This window comes from Pteronotus mesoamericanus, unplaced genomic scaffold (assembly GCF_021234165.1).
Source record: "Pteronotus mesoamericanus isolate MK-2021 breed Mesoamerican mustached bat unplaced genomic scaffold, CSHL_Meso_final contig_639, whole genome shotgun sequence".
NCBI classification, from domain to species: domain Eukaryota; kingdom Metazoa; phylum Chordata; class Mammalia; order Chiroptera; family Mormoopidae; genus Pteronotus; species Pteronotus mesoamericanus.
In genome coordinates, this window is record NW_026555223.1 from 793,347 (window position 1) to 818,477 (window position 25,131).

At 51.3% G+C, this 25,131-nt stretch overlaps 1 protein-coding gene across 3 annotated transcripts in view; it reads left to right on the forward strand.

Annotated features, from left to right (window-relative positions):
• The window catches only part of AKT2 (AKT serine/threonine kinase 2), a 50,350-nt gene extending 27,287 nt beyond the window's left edge, over positions 1 to 23,063 (forward strand). For all 3 annotated transcript variants that reach the window (XM_054580782.1, XM_054580783.1, XM_054580784.1), the window contains exons 4-14: positions 1,581 to 1,692; positions 12,487 to 12,640; positions 13,056 to 13,187; positions 14,683 to 14,748; positions 15,801 to 15,869; positions 16,615 to 16,737; positions 17,873 to 18,001; positions 18,194 to 18,408; positions 18,928 to 19,015; positions 19,126 to 19,228; positions 20,310 to 23,063. In XM_054580782.1, the coding sequence (XP_054436757.1) occupies positions 1,581 to 1,692; positions 12,487 to 12,640; positions 13,056 to 13,187; positions 14,683 to 14,748; positions 15,801 to 15,869; positions 16,615 to 16,737; positions 17,873 to 18,001; positions 18,194 to 18,408; positions 18,928 to 19,015; positions 19,126 to 19,228; positions 20,310 to 20,389 (1,271 nt within the window). In that variant the 3' untranslated portion in view covers positions 20,390 to 23,063. The remainder of the gene's footprint in view (positions 1 to 1,580; positions 1,693 to 12,486; positions 12,641 to 13,055; positions 13,188 to 14,682; positions 14,749 to 15,800; positions 15,870 to 16,614; positions 16,738 to 17,872; positions 18,002 to 18,193; positions 18,409 to 18,927; positions 19,016 to 19,125; positions 19,229 to 20,309) is intronic.
• Positions 23,064 to 25,131: the final 2,068 nt, after the last annotated feature.

The following is a 25,131-nucleotide window of genomic DNA, read 5'->3' on the forward strand; positions in this document are numbered from 1 at the left end:
GTATTCTTGGGCTGTGGGCTTGACCAGGGCCTGTTTGCCCTGCTTCCTACCCTTCTCCTGCTCCACCTACCTGTCAGTTGCATGAGTTAAAGTGGGAAGCAGGGAGAAGCCAGGCATTTCCTAGCATCCGGCCCCAGGCAGTGGTGCTTCTGCGGTTCTGGCTGCTGTCAGCCTGGCCCTGGGGTCCTGGCTGGTGTCAGGTGCCTCTGTGCTCTGTTAACAGTCTGCTTCTCTGTCCCTCTAAACTAGAAGCAGCCACGGCCTCCCTCTCAGCTGATTGCAGGGTTAACCTCACATCCTCTGTCTCCTCTGTGGTATCTGAAGTGTTGCCCTCCAGCTGGACACTGGCCAGTGAAAGCTTTGGCAGGCCCAAAGCCCTCGCCTGGATTTTGCAGAACCACAGTTTTGCTGCCAACCCTCTGCCCCCTGCTTCCTTCCTTCCCTGCTGACCTGATTGGTCACCAATCCTCGGTGTCCCGCCTCCAAAGAACGTTTCAAAGACACCTCCATCTCCACCACTACTCCATAGCCCAGACCACCATTCTCTCCTACCTAGTTCCCTGCTCCAGCTTCTTGCCTAGTCTCACTCCTACCTGCAGTCTCTGGAATTTAGCCCTGGTCCCCTCTCTGTCCTGCTTAAAGCCTGTACTGGTTGCTTTCCCTGTGTGCTGGTGGCTCTGACATGGCTGTTTCCAGCCCTGGCTTCTTACCTGAGCTGTTAGCCCATCTTGAGGAGCTTCCTCCACATTTCTGCCTGAGTGTCCCCTAAGTCCCTCCTACCCACCATGTCCCAAACCGGCCATCTGGTTTCCCCTTTACTCCCCCCAACCTCCCACTCCCTGTGTCCATTTTGGAGAGTGCCCCACTGCCCCCTAGTCCTCAGGCTATAGGCCTCAGCCACATCCCAGGTGCCTCTCTCTGCTTCCCTTCTGTCCTGTCTACCTGCCTTCCTATCCCTGTGGCTCCAGCTTTCTGCCTGGGCTCCCAGTGTCCATTCTCTCATCTTCTACACAAAGCCAGAGGGGTCTGTCTAAGTCTGTCCATGCCCCTCTCTATTTAAGCCTTCCATAGCTCCTTTTTGCCCTCAGGACAAAGCCCCAGATTCCTCATCGTGTCCCTGAGCCCTGGAGGCAGGCCTTTGCCCACCTCTGCGGTCTGTCTCACTTCTCTGCTACTTACACCTAGAGCAGAACTTGCCATTTCCTAGGTGTGCTGGGCCCTTTGGCACCTCTGGGCTCAATATATGACACACTCTTCTATCTGACTGACCATATTCCCTCTTCCTTCAGGGTTCAGGATAGAGATGCTCCTGCCTCTGGGTTCCCCCCATCACAGTCCTTACCATTGAGCCATCGTTGTCCAGTGGTCTGTCCCCCATCCACACACACACACACACACACACACACTGGATCCTGAGCCCCAGGAGGGCAAGTCCAGAGTTATCTACACTATGCCACTGAAGTGTCCCCAGTGCCATGTGGTATGGGGCCAGGACACAGGAGGTGACTTGGGGACTGTGGTCTCCAGGTCAGCAGGGCTCTCCCCTTACCCTCCTATCTCTGTTTTTTCTCTGCCTACAGAATGCCAGCTGATGAAGACTGAGAGACCGCGGCCCAACACATTTGTCATACGCTGCCTACAGTGGACCACAGTCATCGAGAGGACCTTCCATGTAGACTCTCCAGATGAGAGGCAAGTCTGAGCCTCTTTGTGGCTGCCCTTTGAGAGTGGCCAGGCCTAGTGAGGGGAAGTGGTGCAGGTGGACAGATTACCCTGGGCCCCTACTTCGCAGTTTTTTGTCCCAGCCCTTCTGATGTGGGGGTCTCGCCAGCTGGAGCTGGGAGGAGCAGGGGTTCTCAGTCTACCAATGCCCTATGGTCTGAGCACTGGAAGGTGCACTGGAATCACTGGCAGAGCTTGTTAACAAGATGGAGCTTGGGGCCGCATCCAGGCGTCTGATTATCTGGAGACCTGTGGGGGGTCACAGAGCATTGGGAATGAGAATCTCCACTGACTTTGAGGCAGGTTGTCCAGAGACTTAATTTTAAAAAGATCAGTGTAATAATCAGAAGAGATGATATAGTTTCACTAGTTGAAAAATCAAACAGTATACCCCTGTGTGCCCCAGGAGCAGTGTGCAGCTGTTTTAGTATGATCCGTTTTACTAACAGGTGTTTTTCTTATAATCTAGTCACATCTTTTTCATGTGTTCTGTATTACAGCCTATCACACTTAAAAGTACTTCCAGGAAATAAATAATTTTTAAAATGTGGACAAAAAAACAAAACAAAAAACCCACCACCACACCGCCCCCCCCCCCACTACCAAAGCATCAAAAAAACAAAGCTTTTTTTTTTTTTTAAGTGAAAACGTTCCTCTCACTTCTGCTCCCCCCCTCCCCCCCAATTTAACTGCTCTTCTGTGTCCTCTGAGAGCTTTATCCAGCAGGGATAGACTCACTTGGATAGAGCCTTTCATGCCGTATTCCCCTTTGTTTGTTTGTTTGTTTGTTTGTTTAACACTGAAGGTAGCACTGTACACAAACTGTTCTAAACTTGATTTTTTACTTATCTTGGAGAATCTTTCTGCTTCTATCTATAGCAAGCTGCTGCTGCTGTGTTGTTGTTCTTTTTTTTGGAACAGCTGCATGTGTATGTTCCCAAGTTTGTAGAGCAGTTCTTTATGGATGGTGACTGGGGTTGTTTCCAGCCTTGGCTCATTACGAGCAGTGCCACAGTGCAGTGCCTGTGTTTGTCTCATTGACATAGGTGCAGGCAGATTCGTTTGTAAGATGAATTACTGCATGGAGGCTTGCTGGGTTACAGGGAATATGTATTTGTGCCATTTCCACAGTCGAGAAGTGTGTCTATTAGGCCATGTCTAAGAGTGTCCACACAGCTTTGTGTTTTAAAACATTTGGATTTTTACCAATCTGATCAGTGGGAAATGGCATGTTAGGGTGGTTTTCCTTAGCCTTTCCTCTGTAGGTGACTTTGAGTTCCTTTCATATGTTCAAGGGCCATGTGAATTTCTCTTTCTGAATTGTCTGTTCATATTCTTTGCCTATTTTTCTATTGGGTAGTCTTTTACTTATTTCTGAAAGCTCTTTATATATTAGGAAGCTTAGCTCTTTGTAATGAGTGGCAAATATTTTTTTCCTCATGTTGTCCCTTTTCTTTGAGAAATAGTCTTTTAGCTTGTCTGTGGGGTAAGAATTCAGCTGACCTCCTCAAGAACCCCAAAACAGTGCCATCCAAGAAAATTTTCTGCCATGATAGAAATGTTCTGTACTTACAGTGCCCAAGAGACTGCCTATTGAGCATTTTAAGTGTGGTTTAGTGCAACTGAGGAATGGGATAGTTTTATTTTATTTAATTAATTTAAATTTAAATAGCCACATGTGGCTAGTGGTAGCGTACACAAAACAAAAATCACAAGACACGTTACCACAGTCTATATTGTAATTATTGTTGCATACTTTCCCAAGGTTAAAAATATACTCAACTCACCAAAGGGAACAGAATTAACCTCTCAGGCCAGCTGAGGTGTCACTGCCACTAAAAGCCAGTTAGGACCAGTAGGTGCATAGGACCTGGATGTTGGGCTGAGTTTTGAAGTACAGGTAGGAAGGAGTTGGCAACAGATATAGGAAAGAGGGACCAGCATGCGTAGAGGCCTGGAGGTGAAGTAGCTCGTCATTCCAGGGACCATAGTAAGTTTCGTGTCACCAAGGAATCAAAGGCCAGAGGTCTTGGAAGGGGAGAAGTGGAGAGCCTAGAAGCTGGTGAGCTCAGCTAGGGCCTGGACTCCAGATGGAGATCCCCACGGGCCTTGGCAGACAGTGAGTCAGTTGGGGTTTGTCACAGGGTTTCTAAAAGGTTCAGGGAGATGACAAATAGGAAGCCCTTGATTCAGCAGTGGCTGGCACACAGTGTGCAAGCCTGGAATAGGACCGGTGTGGAACCAGCAAAGTGTTTTCTTAGGCAAGAGACCCACTCTGATTTTCATTTTAGTAAGATACCATGCCCTTCAGTGTGGGGAAGAATCCCTTTCTTAGGACTGGGGGGCCCTGAGTCAGGTTCTGGCATCTCCTAAGAATAAGGACTTTCTCCTATAGAATCATGGTGCCATTATCACATTTGATGTGATTCTTTATAATACGTATTTAGTGACAGCCTCCCCATAGCCATGCCATACTTGATTGTCCCCAGTTGTTCTCAAAATGTTGTTTTGCAAATTAGCATTTAATCAAGGTACATGGTGTCTGTTTGGCCCGTTTCAACCTAGATCAGCCCTTTGTCTACCCCCTGCCCTGTGACATTGATTTTTTTTTTTTTTTAATTAGCCAGGTTAGTTGTCTTGTAGAATGTTCCACACTATCTACATGTCCTATTACTGCCTTTTGGCTCTGTTTACTTTACTTCTCTACTGTGGCAGAGTTGAGTAGTTGTGCTAGAGACCATGTAGCTGGCAAAACCTAAAATATTTTACTGTTTGGACATTTGCAGAAGTTTGCAGACCCCTGGTATACTTAATAGTGTATTGCATTAGTGTGATTTTTTTTAAAGTATGTTTTATTGATTATGCTATTACAGTTGTCCCAATTATTCCCCTTTTGCCCCCCTCTGCCTGATACCCACCTTCCCTCCAGCAATCCCTCCCTCCTTGTTCATGTCCAAGGGTCCTGCATGTAAGTTTTTTGGCTTCTCCATTTCCTATACTGTTCTTAACATCTCCCTGTCTATTTTGTACCTACCAGTTGTGCTTCTTAATCCCTGTACCTTTCCCCCTCGCTCTCCTTCCCTCTCCCAGCTGATAACCCTCCAGGTGATCTCCATACCTATGGTTCTGTCCCTGTTTTGGTTGTTTGCTTAGTTTGTTTTTTAGATTCAGTTGTTGATAATTGTGAGTTTGTTGTCATTTTAATCTTCTTCTTTTTCTTAAATAAGTCCATTTAACATTTCATATAAAAAGGGCTTGGTGATGATGAACTCCTTTAACTTTACATTATCTGGGAAGCACTTACCTGCCCTTCCGTTCTAAATGATAGCTTTGCTGGACAGAGTAATCTAGGTTGTAGGTCCTTGCTTTTCATCACTTTGAATACTTCTTGCCAGTCCCTTCTTGCCTGCAAGGTTTCTTTTGAGGAATCAGCTGACAGTCTTATAGGAGCTCCCCTGTAGGTAAGTAACTTATTTTCCCTTGTTTTTAAGAGCCTCTCTTTATCTTTAACCTTTGTCCTTTTAATTATGATGTGTCTTGGTATGGTCCTCTTTGGATACAACTTGTTTGGGACTCTCTGTGCTTCCTGGACTTGTATGTCTATTTCCTTTGCCAAATTAGGGAATTTTTCTTTCATTGTTTTTTTTCAAATAAGGTTTTAGTTTCTTGCTCTTCCTCTTCTCCTTCTGGCATCCTTATGATTCAACTGTTGGCACGTTTGGAGATGTCCCAGAGTCTTCTTATTCTTTCCTCGTTTTTTTGAATTCTTGTTTCTTCATTCTGTTCTCGTTGACTGTTTATTTCTTCCTTATATTCCAGTTCATTGATTTGAACCCTGGCTCCCTTCCCTTCCTTCACTTTTGGTTCCCTGTGGGTTTTTCTTTATCTCACTTAGCATAGCCTTCATTTCTTCCCTTACGCTTTTGTGGTACTCAGTGAGTTCTCTGAGTATCCTTATCACCAGTGTTTTAAATTCTGTATCTGATAGGTTGGCTATTTCCATTTCACTTAGTTCTTTTACTGGGGTTTTGTTTTGTTCTTTCATTTGAGCCATATTTCTTTGTCTCCTCAATTTGGCAGCCTCCCTGTGTTTTCTTTTGTGTATTAGGTAGAGCTGCTTTGACTCCCTGCCTTGGCACCTGTTACGTTGTATGGGGCAGAGCCTTAGGTAGTCGCCAAGGCAGTGCAGCCTGCTTCACAGCTTAGTGGCTTTGTGTGTGGGGTAGGGCTCAGAGAGAGGACAGTGCCACTGCCTGACTGCTGGAGGTTTGTTCGGCACTTGTCCCACTTCCCAGTCACTTATGCGACTAGCACCCCTCTAGCTGTTGCCCTGCTGGTGATTCCCAGAGTGGGTGGATTTGCATGTGTTCTAGGAGCCTGTAGGCCCTTTAAATGGACTCTCCTGAGAGAACAGCAGTTTCTTCTGCCTCCCCAACTCCCACTGGTTTTTACAGCTGCCGGCCACAGCCACTGCTGCCTGGTCCCCACCTCCTTGCGATGCTGCCACACCATGTCCTCTCTGCCCCTCCTACCCGTCTGGATGAATGTCTTCTTTAAATCCTTGGTTGTTGGACTTCCATACAGTTTGATTTTCTGGAAGTTCTGGGTGTGTGTTTTGTTTTGAGGTTAGTTGTAATCCTTCTAATGGTTGTGCAAGGAGGCGAAGTGTGTCTGTCCATGCCTCCCATCTTGACCGCAGATCCTCTAGTGTGATCTTTTTAATGTAAATCTTATAATGTAATTTCTCTGCTTAGAACTCTGAGTGGCTTTTAGTCCCACTTGGAGTAAGCTCCAAAGTCAGTGCCATGTTCTACAAAGTCCCACGTGGTCTGGCCCCCTCTTCAGAATCATTTCCTACCACTGGTTCCCTCACTTTAGCCACACTGATCTCCTTGCTCTTCCTTAAACATGCCAGATACACTTTCTACGTCATGACCTTTGCACTTACTGTTCTCTTTGCTTAGCATCTTTTTCTCCCAGATAATATTGTTCTTTCTTTCCTTAACTTCATGAGGTCTCTGCTCAAATGTCACCTTCTCGGAGGGTTCTGTCCTCCCCCTGTGTTTCTCATACCCTTACTCTGCTTTCTTTTTCTTCATAGCATCTATCTACCAGATGTGATATTTCTTTCTTTCTTTCTTTAAATTTATTTATTGATTAGAGAGAGAGAGACAGAGAAAAAGAGAGAGACATCGACTTGTTGTCTCTCTCTTAGATTCGACTTAGATTCTTGTATGTGCCCTGACCGGGGATCAAACACGCAACTTTGGCTTATTGGGACAACGCTCTAACCAACTGAGCTACCCAGCCTCGGCCACATTTTCTATTTATATGTGCTGGGAACATAAGTAGATATTCAGTAAATGTTGAATGAATAAAAGAATAACTAAAACTAACTCTTTTTTGGCCAGACTGTGCTCTAAGATCTTTACATATATTAACTCATTTTATCCTCATGACATTTCTAGGAGGTAGTTCCCCACCTGTTAAACAGGGATACTAGCAGTGAAGTGGAGGCACAGGGAATTACAGAAGAAAAGAAAGACCTCAAGGGCCTGAGTTTTCTCCACCAGGCATGGCTGAGTCTGGATCCATCAACTCAGCCACCTGAGGGTGTCTGTGAACAGAGTCTCTGGGACCCCAGCTGCCCTCCAGCTGTAAACACCCCTCTGGGTCAGAGCGCAGCCGTGGTTAGGGAGAGAAGTCCCTCATCTTCCGTTAGACCAGCAGCCAGTTGTTATTCCTGAAGCTGTGCTGAGGACAGCCCTGCCACCTCTGGTTTACCCTGGCTTCCCTCAGGGATGTATTTAGTCCTGCTCAGCAGGGTGTCTCAGGGCTGGGGCCCGGGATCGGGAGTCAGGCTGGCGCTGTGCCACTTTCTCAGTGGGGCTCAGTTCCCTGACTGTCATGCAGAACAAAAGGGGAAGTAAGTGTGAAAGCACTGCCCAGGCGCCCCATGGAATCCTGCTTGTTGGTACCTTTTCTCTCCTCCATCTCCTCTGCCACCAGCGTCTTCTGCCCAGAGGACTGCTGTAGTCTCTCCATGCTTCCTCTCGCTGCCCCCAATCTGTGCCCCACACAGCAGCTGCTGACTTAAAACAGAAATTAATCCCGTCACCCTTAGGTAAAGCCTTCAGTGACTTCCCATGTAAAGATATAAACTCCTAAGACGGGGGGACATGTAGTCCCCTGTGGTCTGGACCTGTCCCCCTCCTACCCTCATCTTCTCCGTGCCCCCCTCTGTGGGATTCAGCTCCAGCACACCTGCTGGGCCTTCTGAAAACACCCAGGCTCCCCCTGCTCGGGGCTTTTGCCATGCTCTTCACCCAGCAGGTGCCTTTCCCTCCTAGCACTTTGTATGGCTGTCCCCTTCCCTCCATTTCATTTCACAGCTGTGTGCCAAGTGCCTGTTCTGGGCGCGGGGGATAGTTTGTGTCCCAGGGGCATTGGTCAAGTCCTGAATTACGTGACACATCCTTGGAGAGGCCTTCCCAGACCACCCTCTGAGAAGGGGCTTCCTGCTCCAGTCCCTGCCTTGGAAACTTTATACACTTACCTTCTCTGTTAGGCTAGGAGCTCTGTGGGGCTGGTTTCCTCCACAGCCTCTGAGCACCCAGAACCAGGCGGGTACACAGATGGCATTCAGGAAGCACTCAGGAAGATGGCAAGGGGTGGCTGGCTGGCGGGGCGAATTCTCCCAGCCACCCCTTGAGGTACTTACTCTGCGCCAGGAACTGCCCCAAGTGCTTTATGTCTGGTGTTGCGTTTCACCCTTACACTACCCTCTGGTCCCTGCTCTACATGGCAGCCAGCTGAGACACAGGAAAGGTAAATCACCTGTCCAATGTTACCTTCAGGAGGGACAGGCCATCCAGCCAGAGCCTGTGCGCTCAGCCGCTGGACAGTGCCATGTATGTGGGAGACAGATAGAGGCTAGAGAAGTGAGGCCACTCGGGGGCCCCTCATAGCCGGTTAGCAGAGCTGAGCTCCAGACCCCAGCTCCTGGCTCCCGAGCCTGTGTCGCTCTCGGCCTGGTGCTGCATGGGGCAGCACGGCCCGGTGCTGCATGGGGGAGCACGGCCTGGTGCTGCATGGGGGAGCACGGCTCCATCAAATGTGCCTTCCTGGCCTCGGAGCCCAAATGAAGTATAAGAAGGCTCCTGGAAGTTCCCCTGAGGGGAGAAGTGCTTTGGGGGCAGTAAGGGCAGCTGGGCCCCTGGCCTCTGCTTGCTGGCCATGTAACTGGGCACATGTCAGCCTCTCTGTCTCAGTTTCCTTGTTTATCAAAGGAGGTAAATAACTACCTACTTCATAGGGTTATCAGGAGGACTCATGGGGCTACCTCCTCTTAGAAATTTTAAAATGCTAACTTTGGGTGTAAGACCATGGTTTAAAGAAATAGAGTGCCCCTGTGCAAGTGATGGGTGTTTGTGTTGCTGTTCAGTGGGGGAGTCCCTCTCGAAGAGGCCAACCCCCAAGGAACAGCTTTCCTTTGCCCAGCTCCTGGGCTGTGGCCTGGTGTTTCCTTTTGCCCTGAGCCCTCAGGAGAGCCCCCTGCCTCATCCCTCTGGGCCTCATCTGGGAAGGAAGCTGTAACTTTCATTAGAGAGTAGTAGTGGGGTGTTAGGAGCTAGGTGGCTCCACCACGGCCTGGCTGTGTGGCCTCCACAGGTGACTGTGCACCTCAGTTTCCACATCAAAAACATGCCCAATCCTCCTCTAGTACTCTTAAGGAGATGGAACAAGGTGTTGTCTGTGGAGCTCTTACTGTTTTGTTGTGTCTCTTGAGGAGAAGGAGGTTTGTTCCCCAGGGGGCTCCCCTTTGAGGCCTGGAAGGCAAGCTGGCCCCAGCTCTGGGTGGGAGCTCCCCTCTGCCCCAGACACCGTGTTGCAAACCCTTAGGGAGTATCCTGGACCGAGGCCCTTGCTTTTTCTCTGAATTCTGAGTGCTGCAACCTTGCAACTTCAGTCCAGTTGGAACAGGGTTGTCAGGCATTGGGAGAGCTCCAGTTACTCGCATCCAACCTCCTGCATCCCCTGTGAATTCTGCAGACCCCTGTGGGACTGGGAACCTGAGTCAAGGTGGATGGGATAAGCCCAGGCCCCATCGTTAACATCTTCCTTGAGTTGAGCACTTTCTATGTATGCAGTGCTTTGCACACATCAGCTTACCAGTGTCACAGTGTCCCCAGCCTGTCACCGACGGTGGCCGACTGAGAGGGGTGAGCTTGCCCAGGTGGCAGAGGTGCCATTCGAGCTCCAGCTGGCATGGTCCCAGAGCCCATGCTCCTGGTCAGACACTCTGCATCCCAGAGAGGTTGCTCCAGAGGAACCCCTCAGAGCTGCTTCCAGAGGCCCTGTGCACCGTCACTGATTTATTCAGGCTACCATTGACGGGCTCTTTGTGTTCTCCCTTGTGGACAACGACAAGCGCATGCTAGGCATCTTAGTCTGCAACTTGTTGCTTTTCACGTGACAGTCTCTGTGTTAGATATATACATATTTTTCTTTTTAATATATGAGCATATCTCTTAGGAGATTGGCGATGTTTTTTAATCCATGGTCTCACACCCAAAGTCAGCATTTTGAAATTTCTAAGAGGACAATTATAATCTGATAGAGTAAATCAAATGTGCCCCCACCCCCTTTTTTAGAAATACAGGAATATTAACATGGATTTATATTGTGATTGGTTCCAAAGAGGGCACAGGGTAAAACTAGTTGGGAAATGCCTGCCTGAGGCCTTGGGTCAGAGAGAGAAGCAGCCAGTGCTGTTCTGCATAGGTGTGCACCAGGCCTCGGCATGCTCCCTCTGGATGTGCACTGGGCTCAGTGTGCTTTGCCTGGGTGTGCACCGGGCCTTGGTGCACTCCCCATCTGTAATGCAGGAGGAGGGGTGAGTGATCTCTGTGTGTTTATTGTTTGAGGACAGTGGAATTAAACTGTCCTTTGCCCCTGAGCACCACTTCTCTCCCTGGACCATCATTTTCAGAGATGTTTGTGCTTCTGTGAGAGTGTGTACATAAATTCCTTTTGTTTCTAACTCTCATAGTGTGATACTGTGCTCTGTTCTGCACCTTCCGTATTTCACTTAACCTGTCTCAGGTCATTCCAAGTCTACAAATATATCTGCCTCATTCTCTCTGAGATGCACAGCGCCCTCGCAATCGCATAGCGCCCCGTGAGCTCAGTACTGTTGCCATGTTTCCTCGAATTTAAGATGCCATCACATGAAGACACACCATTATTTTATACAACATTACGAAAAAGCAATGCCCAATTAAATAAGGACATGTGTCATAAGATGGATGGATTTTAGAAGTATGGTTGACTCTTGAACAACGTAGGTTGGAATTGCATGGGTCCACATATACATGGTTTTTTTCCAATAAATACTGTAAATGCGTTTGCTCTTACGATTTTCTTAATAACCTTTTCTCTGGTTTACTTTATTATAAGAATATAGTATATAAAACATATAGCAAACAATAGGATTTAATTCACTATGTTATCAGTAAGGCCTCTAGTCAGTGATAGTTTATGAGTAGTTAAGTTTTGGGGGAGTTAAAAGTTAACATGTGGATTTTCAACTATGCAGGGGATTGGCACCCCTTACCCCTGCCTTGGTCCAGGGTCAACTGTAGTGCTGTTTGGTGTACGTGGAAATGGAGACTCAAGGCGTGTGGCACAGAAGGGTGGCCCAGGCTCTGCCTTGGAATCTCAGCCTAGCCACTTGCTGCCTATGTGACCTTGGGTAGCGGCCTCAGGAGTACAGAACAGTTAACACCTGCTGCCTGGGGCTGGAGGGGGATTCTGGAAGATGCTGTACTCATTGGGGCTTATTTAACACTGTGATTTTGGAGGTTGCCTGCTTGCACTCTCTGAATTTTCTTATTCCTAGCAAATGTCTTCTTTTTTCCCACTGTTCATGTGGCTGTTTTATAGACATAGGCAAAATCCATAGGAGGTTCAACAGGTACTGCATTAGACCACTTAAAAAATTAGGTGGTGGGCCAAAAATGGGGGGTATGGACAATTCGTATCATCCAGCCTCATGTTTTTTTCTTCTTGGTCTCTGGTCACTTTTACTTATTTTTCTCTCTCCCCAGACAGAACAGTTTGCAAGTATAAGAAGCAAATTCTTCTCCGGCAAATTTTAAATCATGAGTGATAGACTGGCTTATGGTTCTTAAATCAGACTTTCTTTCTTGGGACCTGCTTCCCTGTCTGCCACCTTCCCCTCCACATCCCTTCCCCACTGGGAACCTCTGTCCCTGACCCATCCTTCCAGCGGAGAGCCCCCTCTAGGGAGTCATGTCTGTGGCTCTTGCCTTTTAAGATCTTCAGCTACTCTGGCTAATGAATGCTTCCTTTTACTGTTGGTATTCTTTAGCAGGACATCGGGTCGTTTGGACACTTGAGCTTGCATTTGTTCTGGAGGAATTCAGAGGAGCATTGTGTCTCTCTCATTCAAGGCTCAGGGTGGCAGCTCATTTTCAAGGGGCTGAGAAGAAAGGTGGTCGCCCCTCTTTGATCATTTAATTGCTGCCTGACTTCAAGTGGCCGCTCCCAGGCCATAGATGGCTCTGTCCTTAATCCACTCTTGCCCCCTCCCACCCTGGGCACCTGTAAAATTTCAGTTTCGTCCCGTCAGCTCTCCCCAGCTCAGAGAGATCTTGCCAAAACACTCAAAGGTGTTTAGGGGGTTGGGGCTCAGCCCTTCCTGCCCAGGTCTCATGGCTCCCCTGACCTGTCCTCACACAGGGAAGAGTGGATACAGGCCATCCAGATGGTCGCCAACAGCCTCAAGCAGCGGAGCCCGGGTGAGGACCCCATGGACTACAAGTGTGGCTCTCCTAGTGACTCTTCCGCGGCTGAGGAGATGGAAGTGGCAGTTAGCAAGGCGCGCGCCAAGGTGGTAAGTGCTCTCGGGGTGGGAGGCAGCACCGCCAGTCTGTGAGCACCGCTCCCCCACGGCGTTGGCCCTGCTGCCCTTGGCTTCCATGGAGAGCCCCGCCGGGACTGCCTGTAGCATGGGTGATCTCACGGTGTGGGTGCCCCAGGGCTGCTCTTTGCCCACCTCCTCCTGAGCGGTCGTCAACATCTGCCCACCCCCCACAATGGAGCCCTCCCAGGGCCTCATGTTTGGGAGAACCTTGGTCTGAAGGCCACTTCAGAAGCAGCAGTTGCTGCCCAGAGCCTCTCTTCCTGCTCATACTGGAGCATTTTGGCAACAGTGTCCTTCGATTTTCCTTTTCCTTTGTGATAATTTTCTCCCGTGGGCCATGAGCCAAGTTGTGCTGATGGCCTTGTTCTCTCCTCAACCCTGGCAGACCATGAATGACTTTGACTATCTCAAGCTCCTCGGCAAGGGCACCTTCGGCAAAGTCATCCTGGTGCGGGAGAAGGCCACCGGCCGTTACTACGCCATGAAGATCCTGCGGAAGGAGGTTATCATCGCCAAGGTGGGTTCTCCCCAGGCTGCTGTTGGCTGGCCTCTCGGAGGTTGGGGGACACACATGGGGCCGGGACACTTAATCGTGCCTTCCACTGCCAACATCTCATTTCCCTACCAAACCCATAGACCTGTGCTCAGCCCTGTAAGTCCTCAGAGCCTCTGCGAGTGCCTGGGGAGGGAGGTGAGAGGGTCCATCTGGGCCTCACCTACAGGCACGATCAGGGCCCCGAAGGAGGTGTCCCCATAGGCCATGAGGGTGGGAGCGTGGCTCCGGATGTCTCAGTAGGAGGTTAGGCTAGGAATGGAATTCTATTCTTATTTTTTTATTTATTTAAAGTTTTTAAAATAGAAAATTCCTAACATATACAACAATTTTAAAAGAAAAATAAATATAATGGATTCCTGCATAGCTAGCCATCATCCAGCATCAACAGTTATCAACATTTGGCCAGTTTTGTTTCATTAGCTCTGCTTTCCTCCTTTGTTCTGGAGGATTTTAAAGCATATTTTAGATAGCATATAATTTATCCATACGTACTTAGATAGGTATCTTTAACAGGTGAAGATTTTAAAGACTATAATTGTGGTATTGTGATTATAGCCAATAAAATGCACAGTCCCAGTGTCATTGGTCCAAGGCCGGGTTTCTCAGCCTCAGCACTGTTGACATTTGGGCCAGATTGTTCTCTGCTGTCGGGGCATGCTACGCACTCTAAGGTGTGGAGCAACCTCCTGCCTTCACCCTCTAAAGTAGTATTATGCTTCCCCTGCCTTCTCCCCTGAGTTGTGACAGTCAAAAATGTCCTCAGATATTATTACCAAATGCCTTCTGGGGATAGGCTTGCCCTGGGGGAGAGCCAGGGCCCGGGTCTGCAGGTGATTCAGGATTGTCAGCAGCTCTCAGGTGACTGCATCGTGCTCCGATATTAAAGTCCAGCAGTGTTAGAGTCAGCGGGAGGGCTGTGAAAACGCTGCTGGGCCCATGCTCACGTCTGGTGGGTCCGCAGAAAAGCCCAAGAATCTGCTTTTGTCAAAGTTTGCAGCTGACACTGGTGCTGCCCATGTGGAGACCAAACACAGATCTGCTGCTCCACATCCTGGGGTCTGACTCTAGGTTCAGTTTCTTCTTCCAGCAAGAACATTTATGGGTGGTGATTTCCACAGCCCGTGGCGTCACCTCAGGAGCCTCATGATGTCTGCTAGTTCCCCCTTAGGGATGTTAAAGTTGGCCTGTGGGTTTGGGAGATAACAGCCTGATCTTGTCGTCATGAAGGCCCCATCAACTTCTCATCTGGTGGTTTTGAGAGCGAGCCACTGAATGTCCTTGCCTAGGTCCCTTATTTTGTTAGGGTTTGTGGATGGTCATGTGCCAATCCTGTCATTCTCTCTCTCTGCATATCTGCTAGGAATGGAATTGTATTTCACCAAGAGCTGTCCCATCTCTCAGGTGGGGGGCAGGCGTTCTGTCACCCACTAGTCCCTCCCCTGGCCTCTGTTTGCAGGATGAAGTTGCCCACACGGTCACCGAGAGCCGGGTCCTCCAGAACACCAGGCACCCGTTCCTCACTGTGAGTGGCATCCCCCCAGCCTGTGTGCCATGGGGGCCTCCAGGCCAGCTACTTTGGCCAGAGTTCAGGGAACGAGCCCAACCCTACTATTATGAAGCACAGACTTAGTGTTGGCCAGATGGCTGGTGCCAGGTGTTGCTGGGCTCCCCAGGTAGCCTGAACCAAAACCCCAGGGGTGATGGCTTCTTCATAGACAGTGGCTTCATGTGAGCACCTCAGCTGGCCAATGAAATTACGTTACAGGATGGCCCAGGAGAGCATAACTGCTGTCTTTATGATTTTGAGACACTTAAGCCAGTTAGTCAAAGTGGGAACATTATTTTTTTGTATTTATTTTTCAAATGTAATCCCAGAAGCAGAATGGATCATTGTGCTGCCTGTCAACTTAGACTGAGCAGACACCTCTTTGGGCTACAGCCACCAGTTAAATGGACCAGGCTCAGGATGGCTCATGGGTTGTTTCTTTACTTCAGCTGCTGTCCAGGTGTTCTGTAAAGCCAGAGCGCTTGTTCAAATGAAATCTTATGAGGGACTTCCGTGTAGAAGACAGAGAACAGTGGAGTTGTGTGCAGAGGGGTCAACGCAGGGTTCTGTGGAACCCTCCCTAGGGCTCCTTAGAGCACAGTTTGAGAACTACTCCTTTTTGGCAGATCGCTGTCCAAGCTGTTTTTGGGGTCATCTCCATCTCCCAGCCAGCAAACCTCGTGTGTATGTGTGTACACGTGTGTGTGGGTGAGTGTGTGCATATATGTGTGAGAGAGTTTAATAATTTGACTGTATAATAGGAAGAGGAAGAGAGATGTAGAATGGCTCTGATTGCTCAGAACTTAGTCTCTCCCCTGGCTGTGCTTCTTGGAAGCTTAGTGGCAGGTAGAAGACAGAGTGCTCAGCGCACTAACCCTCTCCCAATCCGCAGAGCCATGAACCCACTCACATACCCCAAAAGGTGAAACTGAGGTTTGAACCCTGGCTGCCGGATTCCCACAGCTGGGCCAGGGTGGGGAGTGTCTAGGCAGAGTCAGCAGTGCCCAAGCCACCTTCCTTCCCCGCAGGCACTGAAGTATGCTTTCCAGACCCACGACCGCCTGTGCTTTGTGATGGAGTACGCCAATGGTGGCGAGGTGAGTCGCACTGTCTCCCACCAGGCTTTCTGGGTGTCTCGTTCCCGAGTATGGGCGGAGTGAGATAGAGGGCAGAGGGAGACTTACTGGGGTCTGCTCGTTCCATCCTCCCGCCCCCTGAGGCAGGCATCTTCTCCATTTTGCAGGTGGGGAAACGGGCTGAGAGAACTTAAGTGGCTTGCCTAGGTTCACATAGCTAGTGAGTGGTGGGCGGGACGCAAACCGAGGTCCGGCGAGGTGCGGAGAGGGCTGTGAGGGCGGTTGGGTGACAGTGCTGCAGAGGATATGCTCAAAGGGTGACCTGCAAAGAAAGTGTATGCAGGTCAAGAGCTGCCAGTCCTCTGCTTTCCCTGAACCCTCCTGACACAGAGCAGCCAGCCACTCGGTGTCACCCACTGTGCATCCCTTGTCCTCTCTCACGTAGCTGTAACTCGCTGGCTCATGATCGTGGGCTTCATCTGTCCCATTTGGTCTCACAGCTGTTGTCACTTGCTCGTGACTTGTGTTTCTCTGCTTCCTTGCTGTCACTCCCTCATTCACTCTCCCCTTCGTGCCATCCTCTTCTACTCTACCCTTGGTGCCTGCTGTCCATCCTTCACGTGAACTCTTTTCTCAGTTGCTCCTTCTTGCTGTCGCTTGCTGGATCATGGAGTAGGTATCATGTTGTCACAGGGCCACCAGGCAGGGTCCATCTTCCCTCCTCTCAGCCAGGAGTCTTATGTTCCCTCCTTCCCTCCACTGGCAGCTGTTCTTCCACCTGTCCCGGGAGCGTGTCTTCACGGAGGAGCGGGCCCGCTTTTATGGCGCAGAGATTGTCTCAGCCCTGGAGTACCTACACTCGAGGGACGTGGTATACCGAGACATCAAGGTGAGTGTGTGCTTGCCTCCTGGTGAGGGCCCAGGCTGGCCCATGGCATATACACAGGATGCACACCAGGGAGCCGAGCTCCTCCCTCCAGGGACGGCCCTTCTCGTTCATGTGTCTGTGTCCAGCTCCCTCTGGGGCCCAGACCCTCCTGCTGCAGACCCAGGGGGTGGTTCCACAGCAAGCAGCCCAACATGAGGTCCCTTCTGAGCCTCTTGTGAGCAAGTGCCCCTGGGCAGCTAGAGGATGTAAATTGGTATAGGCACTTTAGAAGACAGTTTGTAGAATCCACCAACACTGGCCATGTGCATACACAGCGAGCCAGCTGTTGTGCCCTAGATACATGCACCATAGGAACAGGTCCCTGTGTGCACCTCAAAATGGGGACACACACTCCTAGCAGCACTGTTCACACTAACCCCAGACTGGGAGCAACCCAAGTATCTGCTGTCAGAGAATAGACAAAATCCACATTGTGTGCTTACACCCTGGGACTCTGCACAGCAGTGAAAGAGAACAAACACCAGCCACATGCAGCAGCGTGGATGCATCTCACAGACTGATGTTGAGGCAAAAAGCCACAGGCAGGACAAACCTGTGTTGTTTACAGGTAGATGTGTAGGTAGGAGAAACTGCAAAAAAGAGCAAGAAAGTAAAGTTACTTCTTTGTCTGGAGCAGAGGGGTAGTTACTAACAGGAAAAGGGCACATGGTGAGGTCTAAGGGCCTGGAGATGTTCTGTCTTGACCTGGGGGAGGTTATACAGAGGCTCACTAAATGGCCCATTAGTGTGAAGTTTAGGGGAAAAAATACAAGAAATATCCTCGCGCCCAAAGGGGAGAACTGTAGCCCACAGTGGGAGGCAGGTTGGGGCAGGATCAGGCTCCAACGGTCAGTCTGTCCTCTGCTTTTTTTCGAGCTTCCCCAGGGTTGATAGGGACTGGGGAGGTGTGGAGCCTCAGAGGGTGAGGCTTCAGCATGTGCTGGGGTACCTCATCGCTCAGCCTGGAGCCCCTGGGGTGACAGCTGCCATCCCAAGCCACAGGCCCCTCCAGGACAGGGCTGGCCCTCTGGGGTTTCAGGAAGGTGACAGGGATCCCTGGGAGGGCATGTCACTGATACACTGACCTTTCCTACAGCTGGAAAACCTCATGCTGGACAAAGATGGCCACATCAAGATCACTGACTTCGGCCTGTGCAAAGAGGGCATCAGTGATGGGGCTACCATGAAAACTTTCTGCGGGACCCCTGAATATCTGGCGCCCGAGGTGTTTGGGGCTGCGATGCAGAGGGAGGCGGGGCCCTGGGACTGGGTGTGTCCCCAGGCCAGACCCCGGGGGCCAGGCCGCAGTTCCTTAGACGGTGCTCCCCGGCCCCAGGCAGGGCCTTGTCCCCACTGGGCCTGTCAGCTTCTGGGCCCCAGCCTGTGGGCCTGGCCCCTCATTACCCCTCCCTGCCAGGTGCTGGAGGACAACGACTACGGCCGGGCCGTGGACTGGTGGGGGCTGGGCGTGGTCATGTACGAGATGATGTGCGGCCGCCTGCCCTTCTACAACCAGGACCACGAGCGCCTCTTCGAGCTCATCCTCATGGAGGAGATCCGCTTCCCGCGCACGCTCAGCCCTGAGGCCAAGTCCCTGCTTGCTGGGCTGCTTAAGAAGGACCCCAAGCAGAGGTGAGGGCTGGCACCTGCCCTGCCCTGCCCTGTGCCACTTGCTGCCACCATCCCCTTGGCCCGGAGGAGCAGTGTCCACAGGCACACTTGCCGGTGGAAGTAGTGTGCGGTCCCCACACAGCCTCTAATAGTCCCCACAGCTGGCACTCAGGGAGCACCCCCTGGGGGCCAGGCCTGTCCTTAGTTCTCTGCCCATACTACCTTGTTTAATAGAGACACTGAGGAACAGGGAGGTCCTGTCTTGGCCTAGGGTGGCACAGCCATGTGTGGCAGAGCCAGGGTGTGAGGTGGCCACCCACTCTCCATTCGCACTGTGGGCTGGGGGCCAGATTGCAGTCTCCCAGCTCCAACTGACCGGGGCCCTCCCTCCCTGCCTCGCTTTCCTCTGAGGTGTTGGCCTGTGGCCAGGACAGGGTTCTTAAAGGGCCACCTGCATGTCATGGGCCCAGGCCTGCGCTGGAAGTGCCTCCTGAGCTGGGCTGCCCCGGGAGGTGGGTGCTCATGGCTTTCTCGTTCCAGGCTCGGTGGGGGGCCCAGTGATGCCAAGGAGGTCATGGAGCACAGGTTCTTCCTCAGCATCAACTGGCAGGACGTGGTACAGAAGAAGGTGAGTGCCACCACCCACCTGCTCCCGGCGGGAGCCTGGCCCTTTGTGGGTGACCTTAGCCAAAGCCTCCTGTTCTCAGGAGCCTGAGCCTGGGTTCCTCTCTTCCACAGCTCCCACCACCCTTCAAACCTCAGGTCACATCTGAGGTTGACACAAGGTACTTCGACGACGAGTTCACCGCCCAGTCCATCACAATCACGCCCCCGGACCGCTGTGAGTATGAGGCCCCGAACCCCGTGGGCCTGGCAGGGGTGGAGGGGGTCTGCTCCTGACCCAGTTCTCCAGGAGGAAGCTCGAAGGGTTTTTGCTGTTAGACATCTGTGGACCCAGTGATGTACTGGATAGAAAAGCCACTGGGTCTAGCACATTCCAGTGTTCCAGGCAGAAGTCTGGGCAGGAGACATTTGGGGAGTGGTCAGTGCTGAGATGGCAGATCCATAATTGCATTCCCCAAGCTCCTGGGTCTTTGGAGCTGGATTAGTTACATTGACTCTGTAGCTGTTTGAGTTCTTATCCTCAACCGCCCGGTGCTGGGCTCTCTGCCCGAGACACAGCAGTGATGGAGACAGCCCTGGGCCCTGCCCTCCGAGAGCTCCCAGCCCAGCTGGGGAGACAGCCCGGAGTGGTCGGGGCTAGGGCTAGGACAGGCGCTGCGCGATCCCAGAGGGAATGCCTGACTGGGCCTGCAGGTCCGGGAGAGCTTCCTGGAGAGGGAGACTTGGAGACATGGTAGCCGAGACTCAGTCCTGGCAGAAGGAATGGCATGTGGACGCCTTAGAGAGGGCAGCATTGCAGAGGCCAGAATGCGTGGGGAGGGGAGAGGGCATGAGGGCCAGAGCAGGAGGGGAGAGTGGGGAATTGTATGGGGAACTAGGGAAGGGTTTTGTGCAGAGGAGGGACGGGGTTGCATCGGGTCTTTAGAAAGACCTGTGGCTGCATGTGGAGGAAAGATTGTTGGGGGCGGGAGTGGGTGGCCAGGAGGCCAGGAGCTGGGCCAGAGGGGTCTGGGTGGACCTCAGGGTGGACTGAGATGTGGGAAGGGAGGAGGAGGAGAGCAGGGGAGCTGGTGGGACGCTCAGATGGCTAAAGGAGCAGCTCTGGAGCCCCAGGACGGGCTCTGGCCTCGGGGTGTGGCTGTGACCCCCTCAAGGGGATGTCAGGAAAGTGGACACCTCACCAGCTGGGGTCCTTCCTGGGGCTGGTGCTACCCCCACCCCCACCCCAGGAGTCTGGGCAGGGTCCTGGGCCCTCTGCAGTCCCATTCTCCCCAATCCACCCCCACTGACTCCTGCAGATGACAGCTTGGCCTCGCTCGACCTGGACCAGCGGACTCACTTCCCCCAGTTCTCCTACTCGGCCAGCATCCGGGAGTGAGCAGTGATGCCCGCCTGCCCGCTGCCACTACCACGGGACACTCATGGTTGCCACCACCACCGGGGTTGGGGGGGACTTTTTCCTTTTTTTTTTTTTTTACTTTTTATTTTGCCTTTTTTGTTTGCATCTCCAGCCCTCATCCCTGCACCCCCATTTCCAGTTTTTTTCTTCAGTCCTCTGCCAAACTCCCCTCAGCGGACCCAGCGGCCCTGCCTCCAGAATCCTGTCCTGCTCTCACCTCTGTGCCCAGATCAGGACTGGGAAACTCCCCAGCCTGCCCCAGGACTGGGCCTTTGAGCAGTTGGGAAGATTTTGGTTTTTAATCAACACGAGCCCCAGTGGGGAGCACAGGTGGAGTCGGGAGCCTGCCTGAATTGCCAGCCAGGCGCCCACAGCTGCCTGCCTCTGCACTGTCCCGCCCTTGGAGAGTCGACAGCACCTGGGCCTCCTTCCACACCTGTCATTAAGCTCCAAGTGGCCTGGCAAGGGGACAGTCCAGCCCCCTCCTCACACAGGGGCAGAAAAGCAATAATGTCCAGGGCCATTGGGGCCTTTGGGAGCTGTGGGGGCAGAGGTTTAGAGCTCCCCCGTGAGGCTGGGGTCAGTTAGCTGGTGGGGAACCCGAAGGGGCCAAAGGGTTGGGCGCTGCCTCCCTTGTGCTCCATGCTGCTCTCCTGACCCTACGGACAAGGCAGGAGGAACATTTCAGGGGCTGGCCTCCCACCCCCCCAGACCCGTGCCTTACCAGGGCTTCCTTCCAGCTGGCCTTACCACCCACTGGACCTGAGCCTGGCCCCGGTCCCTCCAGGATGGGGGCTGGGATCGCTTCTCTCTGCCTGGGGCCGAGGGGCACCAGCCTCGGCTGTTACACATCTTGCACCGAGACAGTATTGGGCCCCGTGGACTTGGGTTGAGGAGGGGGCAGGGATGGGCATCTCGGGTACGAACTGGGGTGGGGCCCTCTAAGAAGAGAGGCTTCAGGCCACCTCACCCTTCCCCCTCCCCAGCCCCATGTTCTGCAGCCTTAAGGTGAACGTGCGTCAGTGCTGGAGGCACTCGCATGCATGTGTGCCTTGGACTGTGCGTGGGTGTCCAGGTGCATCTGAGACATAGATGCACCCAGGGTGCGTGTGTATGTGGGTGTGTTGGGTATGTGTGTGTGAGGGCAAGTGTGTCCAGGCCTCAAGTGTGTGTGGTGTGTGTGGGCTTGGGCCTCTGGCCCTGACCCCAGCCTTTCATCGCGGGGAGGAGGGGTGCTCGCCTAGGCAGGGAGCCACACCTGTGGTCCACTTGCTGCCCTGTTCCCCTCTTTCCCACCAACATCTCCGGGTATTTGGAATGTAGTTTTTGTGGTTTTGATTGCCAGCCCCCCAACCCCCACCGCCGTAGGTAGTTCACAGAGAGACATCTGGGGTGGGGTGGGGTGGGGTGGGGTTGGTTTGGGGAGGGTGGGAGGTCTCTTTTCCTTTTTGTGTGTGTCTGTCATTTATCGGACAGTTCTCTTCCCCACCGGCCCTTGCCCGTTCCTCATATTTGTACGGTACAAGCAATAAAGACTCTGTTTCAGACCGGGCCCACCACCCAGGGCCTTTCCTTGCTTGTGGAATTCAGCCCCAGGTAGAGGTACCAGCTGCCTCCTGGTCCCATTGCTTTGTTAGGTAGGGCCTTTCAAGTCGTTGAGGAAGAGAAGGCTTCTCAGGTGGAGGTGTTGTCAAGCTCAGGCTGGGAGGAGGGCAGGGGCGGGTAGTGCTGGGGGTGGAAGTTGCTGAGGAGTTTGGGAGACTCCCCGGGCCTGGGGTGGGAGTCCAGTGGACAGAGACCATCCCAGGCCCTCAGAAGCTGCTCAGGTAGAAAGAGGTGGGGTTGAAGGTCAGGGTTGGGCGGCTCTGAACAAGGCGGGGGTGTGAGGGCAAGCACTTTCATGTTCCCTGGTGCTTGAGCCCTAGAGCAGGCATTGCCTGCTCATCCCCCACACCTGTTTATGCTAAACCGGGGGCCCCCCCTCCCCGCGTTCCCATACAGATTCCTTGGCCTGTCTTTGGGATTTGTGGTGGCCGTCAGCTGGGAACACCTCAGGTTGCGTCACAGCCCTCACAGCCCTGGGAGTCCCCTGACGGGCTGGTCCCATGCTTGAATTACTCCTCCCAGACCTTGGGACCAGGGTGGCTGCTGCACACAGGTGAACTTCATACCTGATTTTGCCAGAAGCTAAGGCTTTCCATGCATGGAGTTTTTGAGATCTTAAGTGAAGGTAGCAGAAAAGTTGAATCCAATTTATAAAAATCTGTGTTACCTGCAGCCAAGACTCAAGGAATTTTTTTGATTTTTTCCTAACTTCATATGGACATTATTTTTTAAATTACAAAAGTAGGTCCTCGTTGTAATTAGAAAAACAGCAGAGAGGACTATAAAGAAAAGCCTTCTATCTCTCCTCTAGGGGTGACTGGTGCTAGAGAGCGTCTCTTTTCACACAGCCACTCCCCTCTCCCGTGTGGGTCTGCCCCTGGGGACCTTGTCTTACATTCCTCGGATGGGCTCCTGCAGGTTAATCAACTGCTTCCCCCTGTTGAATGGAATGTCCTTAGATGCAGTGGTGCTTCTTATTTCTGTAGAACTTTTCCCAAACAGGGAGTTTTAGGTGGAAGAGTTTTAATAAATTTTACCAGTTCAAAAAATTAAATTTTGATTAATCTTTTTGTCACATGCATGTGGGAAATGTCACGTGGGTGTGGGTGTGTGTGTGTAAAGAGTAATGCAAGCAAAAGTATGCAGAAGAAAGTAAAAATCACCCAGATCCCAGGCCTTGGGTGCTGATTTTGGTATCACGTTACCTCTCTGCAAATGGATGTGGTATCGTGAAAAGGCTGGTCCCTCCTTTTTCCGCACAACTCTTTCTTCCCACTTCATCATGCCAGGTGCCTGGGCGCTGTCCTGCCACATCTTACTCACACTTCTACCACCCGCATGTGCATTCAGAAGGTGTGTTGGGTCACTGGTAAAGATGAGACCCTCTTTCAGCCACTTGTGCGTCTCAGGGAACTCCCCATGCGCATCGCCGCCATGCTTTCCAGCTGCCGCATAAGGTTCCTCAGGGTGGATGCGCCTCGCGTGATTGAGCTGCGCCCCCGTGGATAAGGATTCACTCCGTGTCCAGGTTCTTGTTTTTCACTGCTAGCAGTAGTCCTGTAGTAAAGCTTTCACGGTCTGTCCTCACTGAGCTTGTGCACTTATTTTTGTGGCCTACGTTGCAGGGTTGCTGCATTTTAATATGTGTTTGCTAGCTTTCCAAAAAAGTGTGATTCACGTATTTTTAACTTCAACTGGGAATAATTGCAGACTGGTAGAAAACTTTGAAACTTTTGAAAATAATGCTAAAATGAACTGGAGCAGGAAACACACAGGATGAGCCTGGAGCATCTGGTTGTCCCTGGAAGTAAGGACCTGCTTAGAAAAGAAAACCTTACCAATGGCAAGAAAAGGGAGACAGGAGCCAATGGGAAGAACTTCTGGTAGCCAAAGCTGAATGCAATTTGAGCACCAAAATTGTGTAGTATTGGTTACACCCAAAGTATAAAATGAGTCCATACTGACACTAAATGGCCAAAAGAGCAATCTGTACAGAAGTCCAGATACTTCTGTAGATGGCCTCTTATCTTCAAGGAGGGGGAGCATATCCCCACTCCTTAGGTGTGGGCGGCAAAGGGACTTCCAAAGAGTACAGTACATACAAGGAGCAAAGCCAGCTGGCGATCAAGGTCATGATCGGCAGTGATGAGTCGCATCGGCAGTCTGTGTCCAGTATGATGCGTGTAGAATGGTACTTGATCTCTGTGGCCTTCCTCCCCAGAACAGAGTCCCCCGGTCAAAGAACACAGACATCAGGCACATCCTAACTGAAGGATGTTCTGCACAATACCTGACTGCTCATCCTCAAAGCTGTCAAGGTGGTTCAAAACAAAAAAGCCTGAGAAACATTTAACAGCCAAGGAAAGCCTTAGGAGATGAGAAGACTTAAGTGTACCGTGAATGGGGTCCTAGATTAAAGAAGCGACATTAGGTAAAATGTCAGGAAATCTGAATAAAGCATGGACTTGAATAATGTATTTCTATTGGTTCATTATATTGTGACATTTTACCACACTAGTGTGTAAGATGTTAATAGGGGACATTGGGTGGGTGGTACATGGGAACTCTGTACTATCTCTGCCACTTCATAAATCTACATTTTTTACTTAAAAATTATAAATCTCATCTCCCCTTCAGGCAGGTTCCCCATAATGTTTTACATTTATTTTGTTCCCTCCCCCCTCCATATGTATCTACCTGTCCTATAACGAGAACAGTATCTTACTTAACCACAGTCCAGCGATCAGGGTCAGGAAGTTAACATTGAAACACTGCTCTTCTCAGGCCGATTCTACAGTGGTCACACTAATGTCCTTGTGCACAAAAGAAAAAATGTCCTGGCCAGCAATTCAATCCAGGCTCACACTGTTGAATTCGGTTGTCAGGTTTGAAGCTTACAGGACAGTTATTTGCAGAGTGTCTCTCAATTAGGGATTGTCTAGTGTTCCCTTGTGGCTATATTCAAGCTGTTTTGGGTAGGAATTCCCAGAAATGATGTGCCCTTAGTGCAACTTACCAGCAGGATTCCAAACATCCCCTTAGCGACCGTGACTCATCCCTTGGCTGAGGTGGTGCCTGTCAGGTTTCTCCACTGTAAAGTGACTATGTTCTCTTTG